The 27,988-nt window shown below is 32.3% G+C and overlaps 1 protein-coding gene across 3 annotated transcripts; it reads left to right on the top strand.

Annotated features, from left to right (window-relative positions):
- The first annotated feature begins 33 nt into the window (after positions 1–33).
- LOC131851709 (uncharacterized) lies at positions 34–27,988 on the top strand. Of its 3 annotated transcripts, none has more exons than XM_059202237.1 (7): positions 34–974; positions 4,916–5,014; positions 8,350–8,477; positions 11,902–11,958; positions 22,491–22,585; positions 22,987–23,115; positions 26,462–27,988. In XM_059202237.1, exons 1-7 carry the CDS (start codon positions 203–205, stop codon positions 26,463–26,465), a joined length of 1,284 nt encoding a protein of 427 aa, XP_059058220.1. In that variant the 5' UTR covers positions 34–202; the 3' UTR covers positions 26,466–27,988. The 3 variants fall into 3 exon arrangements, with proteins under 3 accessions (XP_059058220.1, XP_059058219.1, XP_059058221.1); XM_059202236.1 differs by lacking the exon at positions 26,462–27,988 and adding an exon at positions 23,577–23,934; XM_059202238.1 differs by lacking the exon at positions 26,462–27,988 and adding an exon at positions 23,577–23,629 and having other exon boundaries at positions 22,987–23,126.

The following is a 27,988-nucleotide window of genomic DNA, read 5'->3' as shown; positions in this document are numbered from 1 at the left end:
CATTTATCGAAGTACTTGGTTGTCTAGTTTGTGTTTATCATCGGCCCAATTAATAAATTATTATTAAATGACTCCGATAGTTTATTCTGTTGTTTACCAACATACAGATAAAGTAATAAGATAAATATTTTTTGTATACGTGGAATAATATTTTATGTGAGTGCAGTATCATTATATATTTGGTTTTACAATCGGCGTACCAATGGCATCGTCTACACCAAAGCAAGTGAACGATACGAGCAACGGCCCCTCGGGAAAGCGAAAGAAATCTCGACGTAGCAAAGGGTCCTATTTGTCTAAATGGTTAGACAAGACTATGCAACATGTTCAGGAGACGACCACAACAGTGGATGCTTACGAATCATACGTGAATCCAAATTTGAACTGGCCGACTAACTCGCAATTCTCCCCTGGTTACGAGCATTGCAGGTACAATATTTATGGTTGTGCTGAGCCAATGTCGCTTCCTACACTGCCCACGTTCTATAATCCGCCGATACCTCCTTTCTATAACCCTGAATACAGGTATAGACAAGGTGTAAACAAAAATATTCCAATCCAAAGGCCAAGAATACATCGGCGTAGTGATGCTGCAGCTGAAGAATTGCAGAGTATCCCTAATAGTACACTGAATAGTACCAATTACTTGCAACCAAAGAATTTTACTGATAATCAAGATTTCGCGAGCTTGCCGCCGATCGTTACGTCAGTTGGTGACACAAATTCCAACAGTGACATGCATACTAATGATAAGGACGATGGCAGTAATGCCCGGAGGTATAGTGATCCATGTGTACGAGGTTTACCAGATGTAGCACGGCCAGCAAATGGTGAGGTGGAGTCTGATTCTGAATCCAGTACGAGTATCTCAGAATGTCAGATTGGTAACCGTTTATTGAGCCATTTACTCGACCAAATAACATCATTAAAAATGGCAAATGAGAGACTGAGTAAAGACTTACTAGACACTAAAGGTGAGTACAATTTTTTTGTGATTTGAAAGGCAAACAAGCTGATAGCCCATCTGATAAAGTAAAGTAAAGGGTATAATGTTGCCTGTATACATGGACATTAATGTGTGTTACTTTATTATGTGACACCTGTGATACCACTCATGGGTTCCATTCTCAAAGACTAAGATGACATGCCTCTTATCTTGTAATTTCACTACCTCATTAACCGAAAAGCTGTCTACAAAACAAACTGCTTGTTTGTGGTAGCTTAAATAAATGAGTCTATGATGAAGATTTCTTCTGGGTGAGCATGCTACATCATAGTTCTCGCAATCCACCAGATTCCCACCATTCCCACCAGATAAGGCAAGACCAGGCTCAGACCCATTAAAAATAAAAAAGAAGACTAAGGTACCCATGCAGACAACTTTGCTGGTCTACCTTAGTGACAAATAATTGAATTATTGATATATTCCCATATATTTACAATCCACCATATTAATCCAATATTAGAAACAAGAATGTTCTCTATTATACTGTATTTTAATGTCTGTATATATAACATATGGTGTTTTGAAATTGTAAAATATATAATTTCACAATTTCAGAACACCATATTCTATGCACTAGTATATCATACCATATACTTGAGATAACTATAATATCAGTTATAATAATGATACATACTTTATCTTAATGTCAGTTTTTTACAATTTCTTGCAGTCACCTTATATCTTGTTATTATTATTTGTCAAATTTATAGATGTTTTACAATTCACTATTTTTAGTACTATGTTATTTTGTATACTATGTTATATTATCCATCTTACTAATATTATGAACATTAAAGTGTGTGAGTATGGATGTACATATATATTAAGTTTTCACATGAAACACAGGACAGATTTAAATATATTGAAATAGATTTACACACATTCTATATTATAATTCTCTATATAGTATTTATGAATATATAGTTAAAGTATAACATAAGTGATTGACTATAGAATAATGAATATTTTCATCTGAAATTGTTAACAGTAGTTAAAGGCCACCCATGTCTATCCATGCCTGTAATTAGAAAGCATAGACTCATACTGTTGTTAATTTATGCCTACAGGGAACAGTTATTACTGTAACTGTTAATTTGTCAGTCAATAGGCTAACATTCATTTAAAAAGAAGTTATTACAATAATTTCTTAACATTAAAAATAATAAAATTTAAATTCCCTTGTTGCTTGAGCATGTTTAAATAATGTAGGTATCTAATAAATTTTGCGTTCACTTACCCACATGATAATAACATATTAGAACTATGAGTCAGTCATACTACTCATAGTATATTATGTTTTTGCTCAGAGTCTTATAGTAAAAATATTTATTTTATTAGAAAAGGAATAATAGAAGTTTAATGATCATATATATAAATTAAAATAATAGTATATAATGCTGAACAGTTTCTTTTAACATTATTTTCTCTGAATCTACCAGACAGACTTGTAAAAAATCCAAATCTTCAGGAAAATTGATTATGGTAATATCTTGTAAAATGAGCAAAAAGGGAAAATGTATGATTAATCCAAAAAAAGTAATAAGAAGGGCAGGTTATGGAATGCGATCTGTTGGTTTGAAGGTTGCCATTGGCATAGTTAGTTAAATGTTCATGTTCAGGTTATTACTTTAGATAGATAAATGAATCACATATGAGTATATTAAGTCACAAACTTAGTATATAGAAAAAAAAATGATAGCCAGAAACTCTCCCAGGGGTGGCAGATTTTGTATCGTCATATTTAGATTTTAGTGTCAAAAGACGAATTTCAAACATTTTAAGTTATAAAATGTTAACAGCTGTGTTACAAGTAACTGAAATTGAAGTGACGTAATTTTTGGATAGCTACTAATATAAGTGGAGTTGGCTCAAGATGAAACTAATCGTTGTAAACAAATGCATTTAGTTTTTGAAGTTACAACCTACACATTGCTGTTAGTTTTTAGAAACGTACACCTACATGGGGTCACCTACGCAAGTTATTCAAGGGTACTCGTCAAATGTTTCTACCAGCAAAATGCTTTGTGAATGTATCTACCTGCTTAACATAATGTATTTTTGTGATACAGTTGGATACTTTTATGGTATATGTCATTGTGGATATAACAATATGGCATTGAATACAGAAACAATATCACAGATGGCATAGTAGTGAATCCATTTAGCTCGTCATTATTCGCTATCTAATCACAAGTTAAGCAGAGCTTTTACATTATTAGATGTAGGTACTAAAATATACATTTTTGGAAACAATATCTATAAAAATCTCGTATGACTAATGTTATATATTTATATATTGAATAACATTCGTCGATAAATGTACTAACGAACACTAAAATAATCTTCAATTTCAAATATAATAGTAAATTAGCGCTTTGAACCAAACTATTCGGCTTTATTATATTAGTATAGATACAAGTATCGGACCATACGTTTACATCATACATGTACAGATAAATAACTCTCGCAAAGCTTTGACATAATAACATACTATTTCGGGTCACTGTTTAAGTGTACAAACATGCAAAGTTTTACCACATTAGTTTGAAAAATGCAATAAGTAAAAATACCCTATTTTTACTTATTGCATTTTTCAAACTTGAATCTATAAATTATTGCAAGGCAAGTACAGACTTGTACAAAATTACGACTATGTAGGTTAACTGAGCGTTGACGACATTTCAAGAATATTTGCGTTTATTTAGTGTCAATACTGACATCCTTTATGCCCATGGTGCGAGCATTATAAAATATCCCACTAATACTTAAACATGTATAGGAATTCAAATTAATAGTTATTTCAGATTGTAGGAATTTTCGTAATAGCAGTTAATTAAATTGTGTAAGATATCATTAATTATCTAAAGTCTGCTTCTGTTGGGGTTATTTTGGGGTTTGTTTGGTCCTTCGAGTCGGATTCGATTTTGTTATATTACTAGCGACCCGCCCCGGCTACGCAAGCATGCATTACAAATCTTTGAATTTCTTGGCTTGTTATCAATTTCTCAGCTTGTTGTATACTATAACGCATGTATTATCATATATTATATAGTTTTATACTCATAAAACCGTTTGATTTGACTATCAAACACACTAAATCTAAAATCCGGAAATTGGGACCCTACGTTTATTTTATAACGAAGGCAGCCGTAAAAAAAACTTTTATTTATTTTATTGATACAAAACATATTTGCATGTAAGTAAAACTGCGGGCATCAACTAGTATTTCATAATCGTGTGCAATGTACATACATAAATACTGAAACTAGAGCAACGCTAAATGCTTAGGTTTAAACGCTTCTCTTTTTGTATTGTGGTTTTAATGTTATACAATTACTTACATGTTATTTCAAACGAGCCACTACATCGTCTGGATAATTGACATTGACCGATATAAAAAGTAGATAATGCCCTTCTCCTTCAAAATATTATTATGCCAATTTCATGACGTAGTTATCATCAAGGTGTGATAGCGTAAACAAGCAAACTCACTTTCTTAATATTAGTTATAATATATGTGTTGTAATTGGATTCTAATACTAATCTCTTATCGACCAAAATGTAAGGCGCTTTTAATATTTAACTTTGTTGTGTTTTGGCATGTTTATATATTAATTTACAAATTCTATTATATAACATTATTATACATATATAAGGACATAATCTATCGATTATATCCTTTTTGAATTCGAACAATTGAACTCCCATTTTGAACCAATAATAACTTTATTTCGATTTTACTCAGGTATTGTTTCAAATTTAGAATTAGGTTGCGCATACTGCCCATCTGATTATTAACGGTTACTGTAGTGTACAGACACCTGAAACACCATGACTTTCAAATACGAGTTGCAAATGCCCTTAAGTAATCTTAAAATGCCTTTGTTGATTTGTAAATTTTACTTCCAGCTGAATTGGAAAACATTAGACAACATAATGTCATACTGCAGAAGGGTTCGTCTTCGAAAATTGGTGCCAGCCCGAGCCACGCACCACTCACAGATAATGGTAAATATAATTTTGAACTCTATCTTGCTGTGGAAAGGTAAAATTTTGCTTGCATGCAATATGACTCGTATGTTTTTTTTAGATAATGACACCACTCCCTTTTTAGTCACATTATAACAGTCACACACACTAGAGATATTTAAGGAATTCAACATACGCCCTTGTCTATTTTAAGGACATCCAACATATTAATGCTTCATACATTCCTATAACATAATTTTGTTTTTTTTTTTGTTTATTACAAATTAGCGACCAGCCCCGGTGTACATCATATATATGTCCCATATACGTGTTAAAATATTGTATATTGCAGAGATTTCTATTTTTTTAATAAAGTAGAGCCGTACAGATTTTGAATTTTTTTTTCTAAACTAATGTTGTAGACAGTCACAAAAAAGTGACATGATTTAAAAAAAATATTTCTGTAAATAGCTTTTATTAACGGATAACATAACTTATTATTCCACTTGGTCAAAGTCATAGAATACAGCTAGTATTGATAACTTATACGAATATTATAAAAGCGTAGGTAAATGTGTTTGTTACCTCTTCACGGTTTTACAAGTGCACGGACCGTAATGAAATTTTGCATGAATATGAATTTGTTATGAGGAGGGATATGGATGTTTAACTTTGTGTAATTAATAATAAAATATAATACTAAAAATAATAATATTTTATTCACACACATATATAACGCACAGTATAATACATTTAGCCCTGCCTTCCGAAATAGGTAAACTTGTGACACTAAAGCCAATTCCGTCCAACATTCTATAAACATTTGTACACAATGAACCTCAGTTTAAATTATCATTATTAGGATTAAATAATATGAGAAACTATGCTGTCAATATTGCCAGTTTTGACGAGCTGTCACTTTTATGAAGCCGACTGTACTTAATGATTCTCCATTACTGCAAAGAAATCGCGTGCGTTACGTGACCCGTGTGATAACCTTGCATAAACTTATAGCTTATTTATCTACACGACCAGCTAACTTCTGCGGTATTCATTAGGTACCTATATTCGCATTCCATGCGAATTTTGTTGTTTTCCCGGGCACCTACATTATCTATAAAGATTTTTTTAAAGCCTCCGATGATTCTAATTTCAGTAATTTGAAGTCTATATATATAAATAAATAACCCTAGACAATTAACACAGCGCCTTCTAGTCCCACGGTAAGCAGAGCTTGTGTTGTGGGTACTAGACAACTGATATAAATACTTAGATTTTTTTTGTAAATACATACATAATATACATAGAAAACACTATAAAACAACATAGAAAACACTCAAACCGTTCCTACATACAAACAATCCTACTGTTGAAAACAAATGTTCGCACCGTGCAAGGAATCGAACCCGCGATCATCGGAAATAAAACGGTGTGCTAAATCGCTAGACCACTGAAGCCGTCAATACATATGCGTAAAGTTATTTATTTGTCACAGTATACACCCTTGATAAGTAAGTATTAAGAAAGCTTAAGTATTGTCACAGCTTGTCACAGTACATACTTCCGAAACTAAAGTGTGTAAGTGGTTTGTAACAATTTTTTGTTGTTAATATAATATCACAAATAATTGACATGTTTTACTTGTAAACTGTGAACAATACAATATAGTGAGCATTGCCGGATATTGAGTTTAAAGTATTACGTACTTACCTAATTATTTGTATCCAACATTGAGTTTATGCTTCCTGCAATATGTGCAATAATGACGTTCATTTGCTTATTCGAGGCGCAATGTCCGATTTATACAAATGTATAATGAATATTCATTCTCTTCACCTTCTTACATTAGACTTAGAGAAAATATACATTCGTCTTCCTGATGCAATATATCTTAATATCAAATTTTATTAAGATCTGTTCATGTTCATGTTCATGTATTTATTTTTACATTTCTCAAACCTGTAATTTTCCGTGATTTTTTAAACGAATAAGTAATATATAATTAAAAAAAAAAATTTGAGTATGTCATCGCTTTCGAAATACAGTTATTATTAAGTATTTTGCTGACCATAAAACAGTGTATTTTTTTCTATAGCTCATAAAGCCGTAAATGAAGAGATTGTCCATTTCCGGATGGCTGTTATTTTATAAATATAAAATATCGCCAATATCTTTGTATGCTAATGCATGAATAAGACTGTCCAATCATAATAAAGAATGTCGATTTTGTTATGAATATCGGTTTTATTAATAAAACCGGATTTCAATTTTCCCAAATGAATATGAAAGTAACCTCTTTGAATTAAAAAAAAAGTTGTTGCCTTCGTGACAATATAGTTGCGTAAAAGTATTCTATCAATTAACAAAGAATCAACAAAATGATGCAAAATTGGCGACGATACCGCCATTGTAACGAATAAAGGCATGGGTGTTAACCGCTTGTTGAAACGATTTGAAAACTAACATTTATTAGAGTAACAAAGTTTTTTTATTAAAAATAAACAAGTATTTCGCAAACGCGATTTCCAGGGGGAACCAGGTGCAGATCAGGTAGACTTGTATCAAATTGCTAGCAATGGGTTCATTAATTCACATTGCTAACAGTCCTATTTCCCCTCTACTTGTACTGTTACATTTATTATCCTATACAGTTACATTATAACATAGCTTCAATTGTCTCAAACAACGTGAGAATATGAAACCGGAAAATGGGGCATAAGGAAGCGGAACAAAGCCATTGATGATAGATGATAGATAGTCGCGATATTATAAATATTTGATGATGATATTGAATGATTAAATAATTGATGATTATTTTTATTATATTTTTATATAACAAATATTTATTTTAATTTAATTAATTAAATGAGAGTATACCCAAAAGTTTTAAATAGCAATTTAAGTGTAGATTCGAAGTTTGTTTTGTTTGTTGCATCTTGACACCTGATGAAATTTTGCATTTTTTTTCTGTACTTGTAATGGCATATGAGGTATCGGTTTACCTGATGGTAACCGGTAAACATAGCCTATATACATGGACATCACTGTACGGATTTCTAGTTATGATTCGACATCCGTGATACCACTCATTCATGCGTTGCTCTTCCAAAGTACTATGATGTCATGCCTCTTACCCTGTAATTTCACTGTCTAATCTGTATCCTATAAGCAAAACAGAGTTTATAAAGCAAGTTGCTTGGCGAGTAAAATAGGTGAAATTGAGGTACTCACGCAGACGATTTTTTATTTTAACTCTAATATATTTACTATTTAAGAAAACTCTTATCTTGACCCAGGACAATCAATAATATCTCAGTCACACTGATGAAATCACGGAGAAAAACTAGTAAAAATAATTTTATATGATGTTTCAGGTCTTCTAAGCTCACAGTACTCCCCTGGTTTCCTCACGGATTTGGTGCGTGAGATTCGTGATGCAGCGCGCATCCGAGAAGAGGCTCTGTACTCCAGGGTACGAGCTATGGTACTCGAGAGGACAGAGGTATGAATAAAAGTACAGTCATCGTGAACAGTACACAATGTCAACAAGGCGAGCTCGATAGATCTATGCAGGTCACAGTGCTACAGGTCTTAGCACCTGACAATAACCGAAAACATTAAAAAAAAAACAAGGTTTAACAATAATATAGTCCAGGACAATTCAGACGACGCCATCTAGTTCTAAGCTAAGCAGACTAGACGACTGATAAGTATATACATTTAAAAATGTACCAATAACAGAAAATTACCACAGAAATATTTAATTTGGTACCACAAAAAACCAGATTTAACAATCGTTAACAAACATTGTTTTATTACGGAATTCCGGTGCCTTCTTTCCTGTTTCATTGATTGATGAAACTAAAAGTTTTATTTTGTATAAATAAAGTGAAATTTCCCAAATCAATTTCTGTCTATTGAATTGAATGCAATTTTCATTGATAGAGACGCAACTTTATGTATTTTTACTGCACTGAAAAATGTTTTATCCTGTACAAAGCAGGGGCAAGCTAAATATACTTATAATATCTATCCTAATATTATAAATGAGAAAGTATATGTTTGCTTGTAATGTTTTCTCAACTAAACGGCTGAACTAACTGAAAATCTTAATAAAATTTCACGTGATCTTTTATATCTAATAAGCATACGAATTCACAGGTAACAGCTAGTATGTTTATAATTCGTACTAATTTGAAGTCGGTTAAAAAATAAAATTGCGTGCTTTTAAAATAATGGGCGCGTCTCCAGCGTGTCTGTAATAATCTGCATGGACGTCTGGACAATGGCATTTAGAAATAATTTGGCTCCACTTCAACTAGGGATGTTCCGATACCTACTAAGTATCGATATCCACCAGATATCGATACTTATATATTTAAATAATATTCAAATAACTTATCGATAATAGTCATTAGTCATACTCCTTAAGTATCGATAATTCATAATATTGATAGCCATATATTTTAATTTTATGGGACTATAAGAATTCTAGTTTCATGTACATAATTGAATTACCTTTTTAGATCATCATTTCGAGCCCTATCTAATGGCGACGACATCAGATGTCATAATGTGTCTCTTTACTTATAAATACCAATATATCGGAAATATTCTGTAAGTACTGTAAGTACAAGTAAATCCGTTGCGATACCTAATAAGTATCGCAACATAGATTACTGCTAAATTTTTCTTCAGCATGAGGTTTTTCAAGAGGTATGTTAAGGTTTCTTAAGGGTCTGCAACGCGCACGTAACACCGCTGGTGTTTCAGGCGCTTATAGGCTACCGTCTACCATAATATGGGTCATATGCTTGTTTGCCATCTACGTAGTATAAAAAAAACTTTGTATCGAAACAAAAGTATCGAGTATTGAGTTGTATTGGCACATCCCTAACTTGAACTGGTCATAATGAGTTGTCTGTTGTTACGCGCTCATTAGTTCAGTCACCTTTCCACCGATATTGTCATGGGAAAGTTAGAAATAGAAAGTACATCGAACAATGATTATGATATTGCACTTTTACCTGAACAGCTGCTCTACTATCGAGTCCAATCTCAATATCGATTTGAATCCAATACACATTTTTCTACCTACTTCCAAAAAGGTGATTCTTATCACCTCCTTTTTTACTTTATTATATTTGTTGACTTAGAACTTAACTTTTATGCGTGGACCGATATTGATGATTTTTAATTTGAAATTTCTGTACTGTTATTGTAGTCCTTTATGAATTTGATCAAAATCTGACCAGTGTTTGTTTTGTTTATACGTAAAATATGTTTAAAGTTATTTTTTCGTGACCTAATGACGATAATTTCATTTATAATGTACAGGAAGAAGTGTGGCGAAGGGAATTGGTTGTAATGGGAACAAGTGACCCCACTGCTAATAACGGACCATATTAGGTCGGGCATACACTTAGTTCCCTTTGGAAATCATCGTAGTAAATTCCTGTTGCGTTCCCCATCATGGTGTAACTGATTGACCTTATATTCGTACTATCATACTCGGTTGGTGCCTCGCTAGTGTGTACTGTTAGCACAGAAAGATGCACCATGCCATTGTCTCCTATAAAAAATTATGTTCGAACTTGTTATGAATTTGAAATAGAGATTTTACAGTAGGAAAATATCTTATGCCCGGTCGCTAGTCTATCTTATTATTAATATTATAAATGGGAAACTTTATTAGTATGGACGGATGTTTGTTACTCTTTCACGCAAAAATACAGAACGGATTTTCTTGAAATTTTACAGTAATATAGCTACCTGAATAACACAGGCTAAAATTATCAAGCGGGCGAAGCCGCGGCCACAGCTAGTACTATGTAATTTGAGATAAAAGTGCATCAAACAATTGTAATCTGATAACAATAGCCGTCATTGGATTAGTGATAAGTGTACGATCTGACATCAATATTGTAATACGTAGTACAGCCCGTTAGAGATATGGCTTCAGTATCTACCACGCGGATCGGTACGGGCCTAATGCGGAATATAATATTTTATATAATCTATCTAACTTATCTTCAAACCATATTTTCTAGTTATTCATTTATTTTTATTCAAGGCCTTAGTGGTCTAACGGTTTAGCACCGCAGTAGTATAGTCTCCGGTTCGATTCCTCGCACGATACTAACACTTGTATTATTAAGTATGGTTATTTGTTTTGCTCTGGCAGCTTATATATATATATATATATACATCATCACTCAACATCAAGTGAGATAATGGTCAAACGCACTAAAATGTAGTTTAAAAAAATATATTTATAAAAGAATAATATATTTGTTTCTATCCGTTTTTTAGTATCCATCACACAAGGTCTGCTTTTCTGAGGACAAGATGGTGCTGTGTGAATTGTCCTGAGTTATTATTATTATTCTTTAATATACAATAACATGTGGAAAGTGAAAATAATTTACAAAACCTACATGCAAATTGCGCAGTTACTTAGTATGGAGATGACCAAAATTTTATTTTTTCGGGCATGTAATCAACATTGTCTTTACCTTAGTATATATTCTTTACGATCATAAATTGCTATTAGATATTTCATAAAAAAGAAATATTTTAAAAATAGAACGTCGAACATAAAACTGCAATATTGTTTTGTTTTTTTTTTTGTAAAATAATACACATTGCAATACTAACTATGCCCAGTATGTACAAAAATCTCGCTTCACTGTTTGTCTGGGATAAACTACGACAATTTTATCAAATGAATTTGAATATAAAAATCCTTTAAATTTGTTTATTATTATTATTATTATTAATGTAGTCACCTATATACATTAATAGTAATGGTTGTAATAAAATACATTTTGAATGATGTGTATTTTATTTTCATTTAGTAAAATCGACTATAAATTGGAGAACGGTTCGCTGATATCAAAATCATTATCGTTACGTTTTATTTACAGAATGGAATGGCGTCAGCTGAAGCAAAATTTCATGAGAAATCTCTTGAAGAGGTCAAGGTATGTACCTGTTTTTGGAATACTTACAAATAGCTGAGAAGAAGGATTTTTGGTCAGATCTGTTAGAAAAACATAGACATTCTTAGACCGTAGTAAAAGGAACAGCGACATCTCTTATAATGTATTAATACAAATTCGTAGTTACATATAGTGGCAAAAGATGTCGTTCTGCATTTGTGTGCTTTTTGTCGAACTGTTAGTTCAACAGTGTGTCGACAGATGGTGCTTTTATCTAGAAAAATTTTATATTTATCAATTGCCAGAATTTATTAGCTTTTTTTTTTATTCTGTGCATGAAAAAGTTATCGAATACATGTGTATAATATATATATATATATATATATGTATAGCGCGACTGACATCTCCACTAAAATGGAACGGTTGTTGATCATTCTGTTTGCAATTAATAGTGTTTACTTTAGTGATCCCAAAAAAAAATGCATTTATATAACTTACTCGGGGGCGGATTAAGGTCTAGGCGACCTAGACACATAGGGCCCAATAATTAGATTTTTTATTAATTAATATATACAACTTCATTTTATCAGGCTTAGTCCGCCTTGAACTAACTGCAGTTTTTTATACATATTTAGATTATAATTTATAAACTGCCGTCAAATAATTGCAATAGAGCCCTAAACAGCGTTTCGCAGCTATCATAATATGATTGATGAAGAATTTATTGTCATATTTAAAATTAAAAGACATTTTAAATTCTACATTGCAATAATAACATACACACGAAAAACATGATTTATTCTTGGTCTATAAATAAAACATTTGCCCTTAAAGTATATTCAACAGAAAATCGAGTGTCCCATTTCCACCAACGCATCGAGCTAACATTGGCTAAGTAGGTCGTCCCTAATACATTTGTCCCAACCTTAAATTATTAGTGTTTTTCATCCTTTTATGCATTCCAAGTTTAGCCTTAATGCCATTCACAAATCATAATATTTTTCCTACAGCCCGTTCTTTGCGTTCGTCATTTTTTCGCTTGTTTTTTGCGTTTCACCTCAATTCGGCGCTGTTAAGGTATATTTGTCGACCTGGGTGGTCCAAGAGTGCACTTCACGCCTTCAACCTTACATGCAAGGGTTGTCTCCTGTTTGAAGTGTAACTAAGTTAATAATGATAATTACAGCAAAAAATATTTGTTTACTGCTATAAATCTAGACGGTTTTGTGATTTTTTTAATGGATGACAATGGAATGATGATACCATTAACGCTAAGGGCAGGAATACGCTACCGAGCCTACGATATGATAGACTGAGTATAAAGGCAAGCCAGTTAACCCATCCTAACGAAAGTTTAGGTATTATTATTATAGATATATTTTCTTAATGTTTGTTAATGTAGGATACTAAAAAAAATTCAAATCAGTCCAGTAGTTTGGAACCAATCGATCGAATCGATGCAAACAAACAATGAACGCTTTATAATTAGTATAGATAATGGAATGCATCAGTAAAAGATGAAAGCATGACGATGAAATCAGGTCACCTATCGGGCGAACTCATGTGCAATTAACCATGATAGTTACCAGGGGGATGGGGGTGAGGGCGTGCCGCGTGGATATAACACTATCAGGTCGAACCTGACGGGGTAATACTTGCCTACTTCATTTTAACGCTACTATGTGGAGAACTGAGTTAACCGAAAATCATATAAATCGGATATAATAACTTTCATGGTTATATAATATTTAACGGAAATATACAGTATTTAGGTACAGTATTGTGGCATTTAGAGAAACTATATTCAAATTTTAACACGTATTTAGGGTTAAATCTATTTCAGCCGCCAAATAGTTTGGTAAATCGTATTTCGGTTAAACAAAAAATTAGGTAATGAAATTACAGGATAAGAGGCTCTTCGTACTGCGGAATGACAATGCATGAATGGTATGTCACAATCGTCCCACGATAACTTGATGTTCGTAATACTGTATGTATATCTATAGGCTACGTTTCCTACTTACCACCAAGTGAGTCGTCATCTTTTTTACTATTGCAATTAGATAAAAACAATTGTATTATATAATGTTAACTGACAGTTATTATTATATATTATACGTAAAATAAAGTGTCAAATTAAAATAGATGTTTTTCAAGTGACAACCCTACTCCACATAATTCTGCTGAATGGCGCGCAACGATGCGAAACGTCTATAAGTGCATGACATTGGAATTGTGGACACTTCACAACTACAGGTTGCGATGGGCTTTAGAGTTCTGTCAATGCAGTATAACTGTAAAAAAAATATTACACTTTATATATGTATTTCTTATTAGAATGTCATTTGTTTCCTAATAAACAACTAGGAAATATTCTGTGTTATCAGAAATCAAACAAAAAGTATTCCATCGTGTTATACTTACTTGGAGGTCTACGTCGAACCTAGAAGAGCCTATTGATGTGTCTAATACATTGGTAGTTCATGCACAACATACTATATAAAATTTATTTAGTATATTATACATATACCTGTACACAGTGCATTTTATATTATTCATAATTTAAATGCAGCGCTCTTATCGTGGAGCTCTTGACATTTCTCACGTTTTTTCAATCTCTTTAATTTTTGGTACGACACGCCTTCAACTTTTTCCTTGGTCTGCTCGATATAACCGTGTCTTGGTCTTTCATTCTATTTTTCATTCGATAATATTATTATAAGTTCATCGTGACATATCAACACTTTTCTTTGACTATTTTCAACAATATTGATGATCTCTCACTTCTATGTAACTCTTTGCCCCTTAATTTTTTTTACCATACCTGATAATATGAGGAAGTATTTTCTTCATGTTATCAGGGATGATAAAAAAAATGAAATCTCTGTAGTAATTCAACTATTCTACTCAAGCGAAGCTGTCAATAGAACAGTAGCTTTAAAAATAATGTATATTATAAAAATCTGTCATGTATAACTAAAATAGTTCGTGTAAATAAATTATTTCACCAATTGGTCGGAGCGCGATGTTATGTACTGACACTCACAAATATAGTTTAGATAGAAAATTATTATACTAATAGAAATTAGTAAAAGAATTTTCGAAATCGTTTTAGTAGCTCCACATATTACCTACCCTAAAAACCTCAACTAACTTTTAGTTTGTTATTCAATTCCGCTAAAAAGCGTTAAGTTAATTGAATAGTTAGAAGAATGGATTATGATTTGCAGTTAGTACACTGTTAATGCGGCCAAAGCCGTGGTATATATCTAATTTGAAGTAGATAATGTATTAGGCCTTTATATATTATCACACAGGTTACTATTTAGATCGCAAAGTGTGAAAATACTGTTCTGTCTCCCTCCGAATAAGTTTTGATAGCGGGGGATTATAAAATCACGGAATAAAACGCAACGCATCGATTTAACTGAACGCGAGGGCATTCGCACATTTACCAGTTTGACGAGGCTGCCACTTACACAGTGCTGTAACTTCAAATGCGGTTTTAAGATGCGGTATGTGTATTCAATAGGTATATGTATTCAATTAAATTAATCTACGCTATGACTATTGTATTAATGTTAGTTCAGATAAATAGGTGTATAAATCAACATAATATTCATGAATAATATTATGAATTACTTTAAAGAAAATAGGCAGTTATCTACAATATACTGTCTGAAGTAATTTGAACTTTTAGTAGCATTAGGTATCAAACATTCTCTTCTATTGTTTTTATTATTATTATATGAAGCTATTTTCCGAACTCAACAAAAAAAATTACAATTTTCGTTATGGATACTTATTTAAATTATTAACTGGGTCTTAACACGAATAATTTTATGGCAAATAAAGGTATTTACCTCTCTCGACGGTTACTCCAGTCATCTTGTGACCACGGCTAGTGCAACCTAGTCGAAACGTCGAGAGAGGTAAATACCTTTATTTGCCAAAAAATATTCGTTTAGTTCCTCTGGCACTCTTGTACACTCCAATCTTGATTGATATTTAAGTATAATAATATTTTTCTTTTAATTTAACGGGAAAGGAAAGGTTTTTGCCCTGAAAGTGGTAATCCTGGATTATAAATATGAAATGCTTTATGGACATTAACAATATAAATTTCGACACCTCCCTTGCGTTGCCATTTCTAAGGTGTTCGTAGCCTGTATTTACAAATATTCTTCACTGCTTAAACAATGCTTTAATAGAGCTTGCAAAGTGAGCAGTTTGGCTCAGAAATAGAGAAGTCAGAGTTACAGACGAGAGGAGCCAGACCACCTTGTAAGAAGTTGACTTCTTCTTCTTCTGCTAAAATAAATATCTGTAGTGTATCATTACAGAATGGTACGAACAGCATAATACCACGTAACTTTGTAGTCTTTAGTGCCTCCCCACGTTTGAAATATGAACGGGTGCGTACGGGGCGGGGTGGGGTGCTGGGCAAATATTGGCAGATGTAAGTGGATGGAGCTGCAGCCGTGTGGCGCCACCCCAACACTGACGTCACCCGGCTGGGGTTCGAATCCCGTGTCGCATGTTACCGTTATTGTTTCCGTCCTGTTTAAAGTTTTAGGTTGTATTTCAGACATTGATCACCCGTGTTAACTGTATTATTATTCAGTGTTAATTATATTCATTCTTTAAATTGACGCCTTGTTTTCAAAACTAAGGACGTTCAATGATATCTAGGTATCTTTAACTTTTCTTTACGCTATGAACTGGGTTCCATAATTGTAATAGCAATTAAGCTATAGCATATCAGCCCACCTGACAGTAAACGGTAACCGTCTATATACATAAACAGCACTAAGGACATCACGTTATCATATGACTCCCGTGATACCACTCATGCGTTGCCATTCAAGCCATTCTACTAATGTGTCTTACCTTTTGTCAACATAATCACAACCTACAACCAATTTTTTTTAATTATATATAAATCAATAAAAAATATTACACACAATATTACTAACATGTATTTGACACACACGTACCTACATACACAAAAAAAATTAGCATTCTGCACTTCTACTACATAAACTATAAGTGTGCGAAATTTCATACTCCATCTGCGCAATTTTTGTAAAAAAGGGAACAAAGTATTTGCTTCACGTATTACGTACGAATTAGATTAATATGCTTCGATACATACATACAAAGCTGACTGTACCTACACTATACTCCTGGGGAGTGGTAACGCATTAGAGGTGTTAAGCCTGGTACAGTATACTGTATTGTTCATGCCTATAGCGAACTGTTACCACCTCCCATCAAGTGGGCAGCTCGTTTGCATCTAATATAGGTACCAACATGAAAAAAGATGCCAATATTGACTAAGTCACTACCTATATATTTTCCTGTAGATTTATATTGACATATATATGTTGCAGCCAAATTATAGAATTCGGCAAAATACGCAACGGCTAGTTGTAAACTCAGCCGGTTTCTACTACAGCGGGACAATGTTTAGTATTTTTTTTTAAATTATTATGGAATAGTGCTTTCGCCTGCGCTAACGGTTTACGCGGGGCACTAGTGGAGGATGAGGTCAGGTTAGTTAGCCATTATGATTAATTCACCAGGATTTATACAGTGGTTTACAGGGGGAACCGCGTGGAGGTTAAGGCTGACATGGTACATTGCTAGCAATAGCGTCATCAGTCCACCTTACTAACAATCCCCTTCCCCCCAATGTTTAGTAATTGTGTGCCGCTACTGTTGGATGTACACGTTGGACGTAGGTACCTATTTATATAATGCTAATTAAGTTTTGAATTTTATCCTTTTGTAATAGAGTTTTGTTTATATTAAAAACCCTAGACGAATCTAAACCTGTACCGTCTCATAGTTTAGGCTGATTTCGCAATTAATATGTAATAATGTATATTAATCCATCAAAGTGGAAACTGTCTAGTCGTCTGCGTACCTTTGTCTCACCTATTTCAACTGTCAAGCATTATTTCAGCAGAACTGAAGGATTAGGTGGAGAAATGCCCTTCAGAATGGGAATGCAAAAGTACCACTGGCATCAGCATGACGATGATGCTATACTTATATATTGGCGTTACCATCCCCCTCACCATTTACCATCAAGTGAGACTGAAACATATTTGATGTTTAATTATTGCAAAATATATGTGCATCATGGTTCAAACATTTGTATTCATGAGTATGATTGTCTGTGTCGCTCTGGCTGTTTTATATGTATATTATGTATGTATTTACAAAAAAATATATATCTGTGTATTCATATCAGATGTCTAGTACCAATAACACAACATTAACTTGACTAGATGGTGCTGTGTGATTTGTCCTGAGAAATTATGTTATTAAATAAAAAAACTATCTTTAATAAAAACAGCTACAGTTTTAGTAAGACCAGCCGTTATGTATTACGGCGAATTCTACAATTTGGCGTCGACATAAGCTACAAGTTTAGTACCTACCGTGTAAGTGTGTAGGCGAGGCACATTGTCCGTAAGTTTGCGCGTTTCATTAGCATCAGCGCAGCTCACTCGGGCCGTAATAAGTTAATTGAGGTGCAAAAACATCGTAACTCGGTTAACACTGGCCCCTTAATGCGTTGCTGCAAGTGTTAAACGGATTATAGTTAACTGCCGATAACTTTAACATTCTAGATGTAAGGTACTAATTGATGGGAACCACAGTTAGTGTTTCGCGAATCTAATAATTTAAGTGTAGGTTAAGGGAATTATTTTTACCGTAATTATTGTTTTCACAAAAAAAACAACTATTAATTTTGACAATAATTAGGTTGAAAGGACTAATACCACTTCGTTCGAGTGGAAATTAATCTTATTACCATCCATTGTTGTAGTTACATAAAACATGTTAAGTACATACAAGTAATAATTTAAATTTCATTCAATTGTAAATGCGACAGTATGCCTATCTCTCAGGCTATTTGTTACCATTCAGAAATCAACGATTGAACGGGTCTACTACTACGACTAGATTATATCACTAGAACTGATATAGGAAAAAAATATTTAAAATAAAAAGAAACGAGATCTGATCACGACCTGATTATAACCTATACTAGAGTACGTGTACACTTTGGCATTGCAAAAAGAATCATAAAATTTCGTTCAGAGTGATCAGAGGTATCCCGTAACAAATGCACTAAAAATACAAAATAAGAGTCAGAACCTTCTCTGCTCAGAAGTTGGGTAAAAATGTTATTTTATTATTTTCTCTGAAAAAATATTTCCCGAATGTTCTTGATTATGTCTACCTTAATTTACCCTGTGTCCAATGTAGCTATGATGACAGCTAATATATCAACACAGTAACAACACAAAACGAGCGGAACAAACAAAATTAGCCGGTCCGCCCGGCTGTCTGTCTGTTTGTCCGCGCATATAGACTTAGCCGTGTAATCTTACTTAACGTGATCCCAACAATACTGTCCAATTTATAAGCGGAAGCGAAAGTGTTCAACTTTCGCTTAGTATATATTATTTATTTATTTCACTTTAATATACTCTACATATTATATGCATAATTAAAATACATACGTTATTTTTGATACCGAATGTCATTATCTACGAGTCGACCGTAACTGGCTTGCATATTATTTCCCACTTTTGAGCAGACAAGTCACTTGTCTAATCAAAGTTTCGCGTATGATTTTTATGTAATGGTATACGTATGTGTTGTAGTTTATGTTTAAACAATTAATTCAAACACTATTTTAGTTCAACAATTAATTATTATTCATCTTAAACTTATAATAACTGGGTACGGAGGCAGTTCTCCGAATGATGCTTGACGAAGGAACCAGGAACGTCATATCAAGCGATTGGCACTTACCATTAGAGGTACTGTCAACTCGTTTGCCATTCCGTTACATAAAAAACCTTGACTAATCGAGAATGATATTAGAATGAACTTCACGTTTTGTATTATATATATGTAGTATACGGTCAATATAGTCATGATTATATTAATACGTGAAACAATAACTTTGTACTTCTTTTTACGAAAATTGCAGAAAGGGAGCAGTATGATATTTTACATAGTTATAGTTTATATTGAGAAGGAGTGCGAGATGGTATTTTTTTTGTAATTATGCATATAATATACATTATATCAATAAGAAAAATTACAAACACTACCATGTATTTGACACACACAAGTAGCATAGAAGTATAGTCATTGACAATAGAACCTTAATAATGTTCAAACTTATAATTTAAATGAATAATCATCGAATTTCGACCATTGGGCGACCTTGTTGGTCTAGCGATCTAACACACCGCTTTACGGCCGATGGTCGCGAGTTCGATTCCTCGCACGGCACAAACATTTGTATTCATGAGTATGATTGTTTGTATGAGATTATTATTATTATTGGTCGACCACTAGTTTAAATAAATTAATATCAAAAGAAATAATTGTTGCTCAAATCGCGTTCGCTTAAAACATGGGCCAATATAAAATAGCTTCATCGGCATTTCTAGAATTCCATCATAAGATAGTCTTCATCACCCCCTGGATGACATTCGAGACGAGATTTATAATGAATAACTTAAAACTACCCGAGGGCTCTAAATTGACTGGTCGCAAATAGGGTTCCCACCTCTCTCGAAATTGAAGGGGTCTAACGAAGTTGAGTATGGTAATGAAAATGTCTCGGATTCTAGAAAGAAAAATACGAATACCAGTTTTAAGTGTGTTTTGGCCTAGTGGTTTACCACCCTAATTTAGAACACAAAACTGACTGTCTAATTCTCCGGTGAAGTAAATGTAACGAAAAATAAATCGATAACAAATCAAATTAATTAAATGTGAGCATGTCAAGTGTCGTTACTGTCACCTCAACCTTTGAAAATGACTCTGACAACCCCATCTGAGACAACAGTCGGGAAGAAATTATATATCATTGTATTTTTTCCAAATTAAGATAGTCAAAATGTGACAACCCTAGTCCTAAAGTAATCGACGCTCTCCGTGATGAATTTGCCAAGTAAATGTTGCCAATGGTGTTTTATAAAGTAGACAAGATATGATACCGGACTATTTGATGTTATGTCAAAGATTACATAGTTTGTAGTAGACAAGCTTTGTAAATACAAATAACATTTTTGTAATCCTTGATCACCTATTTATACCTTTGTTATTTTATTGTCTTTGTAATCTTATCACTACTCGAAAAACGATAGATGGTTACGATCAGAGAAACTGAACATTGTCCTTAAAAATATTGTAATAATTTTATGCTATTCTTTGGTGTAGCAGTTAATTACTCGACATTACTTCCGATGGTGGGGAATTTCTAACACAATATAATGACACAATGTAATAATAAGAACATTATTAATGCTTGGGGTTTTATCATATACATATATATATTATGAATATATTTAATTATTTCTATCAGTTGTTTAGTAAAAGCTCTGCTTAGTTTGAGACTGTATGGCACTGTGTGAACTGTTATTATTATTATCTATTTCGAGATTAGGTAGTCGTTAATAATAAAATCTTTTTAATAATTACTGTATTTAAAGAATTTTAACACCTGCGGTAAGCTGTTGTTTATTCAAATTATAATGGGTCATATAGATAATTCTATTATACATTTATAAGTTATATTATTGTAAAGTTTCATTAAAATCCATTGAATGATTTTTGTCTGAAAGAGTAACAAATATTCCATCCATCGACACAAAATTTTCGCGTTTATAATATTATAAAATGGTGTGTACATTGTTTCTAAAAAAAGCCATTCGAAACCGTAGCGGGTTAGTTATGTAACTAATCGTTATCATGTAACGTAACTATATATTGAAACGGGTAATAATTCTTGCGCCCTGCCAAGCGTTGCCTAGTGTTTTAAAGCAACGTCAGCTCCGCGCGGTCAGCATGTCGTGTCCACGAATACATTAGTAGTTAATGGCCGGGCTGCAGCGGCAGGCCCTCGTAAATACGTGCCCACAGAAACATATCTTCATGATTACACGTTATCTACGACTTCTATGACGAGACCTTTGGATCTTAGGGATGGAGGAGATTTAGTTTGGATAGGTTACTTTCTGAACTGAAAAAGGTTTGTTTAGAACCTCGTAAATACGTACCCAGAGGAACTTATCTTCACGATTACACGTTATCTATGACTTTTAAACATACTGGAAAAAGGGTTTTTAAGTGTATATTTTTGTCCCAAAATTATAAATATTATTCACAAACGTTAACATATGTAAAATTAGAAATGAAAGAGTTTTTTTCTGTTTTCGTGTACCCCAAGAGCTTCAAATGTGAACAGCATGTATTGTAATGGATAGGACTACCGGTATAGCCAATTTTTTCTTTTACTGTAATAAACTCCCATGAAATCAAGTGGGTCTATAATCCTGATAATCAACGTATTCACCGTTGCCTTGCCGTTATCTCGTTATTTTGAGTCGGCGCAGTATGACATCTTCTACTGATCCCTATCGGAGCAGTCAGTAGCTTACTCTACTTTTATACATCTCTAAACCCGACAATATCAATAATAATATGCCTGTTACTTTCTATTCTTAATACTAACGTGTTCGGTGTTGTTCCAGAATTCTTTGCGTACCTACGAAGCTGACAAGCGCCACATGATGGATCGAATCGTTAAGCTGGAGGAGGAATTGCGTACTCTAAGAACGACCAATGGGTATGGACTAGTGTAATTTGTACAAATATTTAATTAAAATGTAACTGATTGCTGTATTCGTGGAAGATATTTGACAAAATATACTATTATTATTGGAGGACGTAAGAGAACTGAAATCAATTATAGTCACAGTTTTTGAGTTTGACTCTGTCTTTGTTTTGGGATTTTCATTATAACTCCATAGGGTAAGCTTCAATTCAAATATTTATACTTCCTGTTGACACGAAAGTTCCAAATATATTCCAAAAATAGTTTCCAAAATAGTAACAAATCTAGACATAAACAGAGAATTTAATATAGATGAGGATATTGTCCAAGATCCTTAACTTTTCCTGCCTGCCTATAGAGTAAGTAAGACGACATCGCATCGACCTCTAGAATAATTGTTTTAATTACAACAGGTTAGAACATAACGAAACGAAAATGATGAATGGCAATGTTGAAGACGTAGAAGCTGAACGACTGCGTCTGCGCAAGGAAGTCGCAGATATGCGAAAGGCTAAACAGAATGCCGAAGAACACGCGCTCAAGTAAGTTGTAGGTACAATCCCTTAATATATCCGGTTCGAAGGACCAGCTTGTTGTGTTGTCCTTTTTCTAGCTTAACGCTTTCAGTAACATGTTCAGTGGTATCAATGTTATTTTTATCAACAACATATCGTTAATAATCAATAATGACATAAGTACAATATATATAATATATATAACAATTAAATTTTACTAATAAATTATAACAGACAATCAGTATGTATGACAGTGATATAATTAATACTAAATCTATCACAGCATGATCATATATAAATACAAAAAATTCGTTTCGATCGATGTATTGGATTACAGTATAAATGAAGATTTTAATTCGGATAAGTATGACCTATTAATATAGTCGTCACTAACTATAGCGCAGTTAAATTTATGCTTTTGAAAATAACATTAGTATTTTTAATCTAGTATAGTAAGTCTTAAATGTACAACAAAGACATCATTACAGACTGGAGCGCCTTGTAACTCAACTCCGTTCAAAATTCAACGGACTCCAAATTACAACAAACGGCCCGGAGTCGCTGCCGAGTGACCCCGAACATGAGCCGAACTCGCGCGCCCGACGCACCAGCGTTAACTCGTCCTCAAACTCGACCGTTGTCTTCGGACCTGTCACCGATTTGTAGCGAACATTCGGGGTTGCAGTCTGTTCAGTAATAACAGACTTATTCTGGTCAGCTTTGTATAGACCTAGCTGAGAACGGCGATAATCGTTTTCCTACTAAATTTATTATAGCGGTAGACAATGCAGGTCGGGACTGTTTTGTTATTGGAACAATCGAGTTAAATTTTTAATTAAAGTTGTCTGCGTGAGCACTAATAATAATAATATAATAATAATAATTGTAAACTATGTAATGAATTCTTACATTAATACACATTACATACAGTAATAATGAATTATTACATTATTCTTACATTAGTGCTCCGGAATTGGCAATATATGAGGTGTAGAGCGTCCAAGAGCGTAGTTACGACATAACTGTAGTCAGTCAGTTCAGTCTACAACCGAGGATTATCACTTTCCACCAGGTTGGCTGTTATTTGCCGTTCTGGATATTAAAAAGAAACTTATACTTATCATCTACGATATATAAATAATTAAACCTATTATCAAAATTATCAAGAATTGCGGCCCGCCCGCCCCGCCCGCTCTACCTCATCTTGCTATTTCTCATGCGGCCCTTGTCTGAAAGGTTGACGACCGCTATTTCATTATTCTATAATGGTGAATGTGAAATAAAACTATGAAAACTTTAGATATAGAATAAATCACTTATTTATACATATTAATTGATAAAGTCAGTGAATCTCAGTAGGTCTGATTGTTTTATTTTTTGTGTATCGAAACTCTATGTCGCTTTATCTTTTGTGTGTGATGTTAAAAAATGCACTGCGATACTCTCTCAGTTGGCTTCACTAAATATGTTTATATAATTTACATAAATAATTATAAATATGATGATTAATGATATTTGAATATTAAAATACTAGTTAATTTATGTACTTCAACGAATCAAAGCAATAATTTTTACGAATTATTCCATGCTCATGTCTAATTACAATTAGAAAATAGTTATTTTGTTCTCAATAATTTATTATATGTCTGTAGTTTAAACGCAAATATGTCACAATATTACCTAAATATATCATGGTGTTTAAAAAAATACTGCTAACACTCGTTTTCGGTAAACTTTGTGGTATCGTCAACTAATTATGTCCCTAGAAAGAAATGTTAATAGGAATAATATATATTACATTTTATTACTACAGTTAAAATTACGTTCGTACTTACTAAATGTGAAAGTTTCAAAATAATTAAAAAAATTGACAACATATTATATTTAAACATTGATCGAAAACGTACTTTTGATGATGCAGAGACTTCTTTTAATGTCTGTACAATCACATAACTTTTTAAACGCTATGAATAAATGATATTCAATTAATTAATGACTATTAATAAGAATTTATCGTGATATTGATTTTAGTTGCAACTTTGTGTGATTTTTGTCTCAAAATTAATAAGTATAGTACATTCTAAAATTCAGGTGCTACGTATATAATGACTACAATATTTTATATATTTTATGCAGTTACCTATATATGTATAAATATATTATTATTATTGAATCACTTTTCTGTTAAATAATGCAGTTTATTTATTTAATTTAGAACTTTGTGTTTTTTACTATATTATTTTACGATGCATTAATAATACGGGATGAAGTATTTGTTAAACTAATTTTCCCTTATAATGGACACTGTAATACTTAAAACTAACAATTTTATGTTTTGGTATTAATCATCCACAATTAGGAGTTTGAATTTTTATGAAGTTGAAAGTAAATAGATATTTGGCACTAAATTTCATTCAAATCATTCATATTCATATAAAGTCATAATTTTGTAATTACAGGAATAAATAATCACTTCGATAGTTGCCATTGGCACTATATGTTCAGGGAATATAGACGTTATTGTTATAAGAATAAATAAGGTGTGTCGCGAAATCTAATTGATCAAATATTACGTTAATTCCATTGATACCCTCGAGGGCAAACAGTGTACGAAACAATGTTTATTCTGGTCGTATCATAGATACATCAAATTCAAATTATTAGAGACATACAGTTTACTTACGAAGCACTGTTTGCCGAGTCATTTGGTGCCACTACCTGACCAAGTGGTATTGGTATTTGCAATTTACAACCAATTCGCTTTTCACACATCCATATTATAGAGCTTTTAATAAATATTTGTCCCACTTATGTACTGTAGATAATGTTTTCTTTCATATATTACGTTCCAGGTCCGATAAGTACATTATATTGGGTTTCCTATATCTGACTTGATAAGCCTATGAAATGGCAGATAATACAGATTTATAAAACATAATTGGTGGCATTACACATAGAATTCAAATGAGCGAGTGTATTTACGTATTCTAATTTAAAATACATTAAATTTATGATGACATGTCACAAAGTCCTTATATTACAATATAAGCGATTATATATTTATTTTTATTTATTTATTATAGGAAACCGGAGCTATATATGCGTTCACACAAACTTCGTTATAAATCAAACTAAACCACTTACAGGGTTTTTAGAAATATTAATAAAAAAGTGGGTCTATTTGGTTCCTTCTAAGGCCTTAATTTTGGAATAACGTCTATTGATCACTTTAACCAGAAGTTAATATGTTCTGATCCCACGGACGAAGTCGCGTGTAAGACCATAACTGTATAAAAAATCAACAATTATTCCTATCTGAAAGCCTCTTTTCAAAATACCCTAATTCCACTAACGTACATTATTATCTTTTCAGGTAAAAATTAATAAATAATAATTGAAATGACAAGAGATCCAATTGTACTAATATTTATTTCTGACAATCAAGACCATCAAATTCCATTAAAATTTAGACTAACAAATTCTTTATAACAATTCTGGTAATCTGAAGATAACATATCTTAATTTTATATAACTACTATTTTATTCCTAATTATATTATATTTATAGTTGTGAATAATTTATTGTTATACACAATATATAATTTTCAATGAACAAAATTAAGAAGTCATATTGAGGACATAGGAGCAATTCTTTTCTCCGCCTTTATTTAATGTGTTATGTACATTATAATGATTACTATTAGGAATAATTTGAAATGATTCTAATTTAAATTTGTCCTAAATTATTTTGCTCATGATTGTGATGTGAATTTGTCTTTATTAGAACAATGTCGAATTTATAATTAAATAATAATTCGTTTATAATTATTTAAATGTGTGTGTTCAAAGAAAGTTTGAAAATTTGTGTTGTTTTGTAGTTTTATGATCCAAACGTTTTGGTAATTGTAAAAATATGCAAAAGTGTTGATTCAGAATGTAGCAAAAATATAATTACATATTTCTGTATTTATTATAGTCCCCTAAAAGAATGTGTCAAAGGGGTCATATAAAATAAAAAATCATTAATTATATATGTAAGAAAGTAAACTGAATAATTCTATTTCTATTATTATACAAGATATTAGGCGTAAATGGTATACCAAACTAAGTCAGATTACTCTACTCTACTCTAGAAACTAACAATTTTCGCCGAGACGCAAAGTGGAAATCAGAAAATTAATGTTGAACAATTTATAATAAGTAGATCACGTGATATCGGTATTTGTATAAAGGTTCTTTTTTTAAGTTCCCGACTTGGTTTCTTTGAAAAAGTTTTTAGTTACAATGAATGCTGGTTTTCACTTGTATTCGACTTGATTCTGTATTTAGTTTTTACAGTAACTACTAATTTTTTTATATCATATATTCCTTTATTTTCGATCTATAATATCAACTAAACTGTATTAAGAATTAAAATAACTCGAATAGCATCATTTTCTTATTTTATTATAAACAAAAACGATGTATCAAATATGTTTATGGGACTTAATTAAAAACTTTAATTATAAATGACAAAGCTCAGTTTTGTTTAATAAAAAATCGTTGAGAATAATAGCCTACTTCGAAAGTGAGAGTTTTTTTTTATTCTATATATATGGTATAGTTATCAAAGATTTAATTTTGAATTAACATGATTTATTTGATAGATACTGATCACTCTCTCTTTACTAACCACCGATCACACTTAGAATAGACTGATTTTTTACTAATTTATTGACTTACAATTAAGTAACATACCAAATTAGAGATTATAATTATATCAATACAATATTTCATAAGTACTGATACAATTTATCTGTTGTATTAAATTATTTTTTGACATTACCCGTGGCTCATGTATGACCCACTGCAAACACCTATGATTTTTTTAATCAATTTACGCAATAATAAAAATATTATTT

This window comes from Achroia grisella, unplaced genomic scaffold (genome assembly GCF_030625045.1).
Source record: "Achroia grisella isolate CSIRO2021 unplaced genomic scaffold, CSIRO_AGI_Agris_v1 utg807, whole genome shotgun sequence".
Taxonomy (NCBI): Eukaryota; Metazoa; Arthropoda; class Insecta; order Lepidoptera; family Pyralidae; genus Achroia; species Achroia grisella.
This window is presented reverse-complemented; position numbering and strand designations above follow the sequence as displayed.

What these genes read in the sequence shown, in the direction of transcription:
- LOC131851709 (XM_059202236.1), top strand. Translation starts at nt 203, where the DNA reads ATGGCATCGTCTACACCAAAGCAAGTGAACGATACGAGCAACGGCCCC. An exon ending in AATCTCTTGAAGAGGTCAAG is followed by an intron (nt 11,959 to 22,490) that starts GTATGTACCTGT and finishes GTGTTGTTCCAG; the next exon opens with AATTCTTTGCGTACCTACGA. An exon ending in GCCGAAGAACACGCGCTCAA is followed by an intron (nt 23,116 to 23,576) that starts GTAAGTTGTAGG and finishes ACATCATTACAG; the next exon opens with ACTGGAGCGCCTTGTAACTC.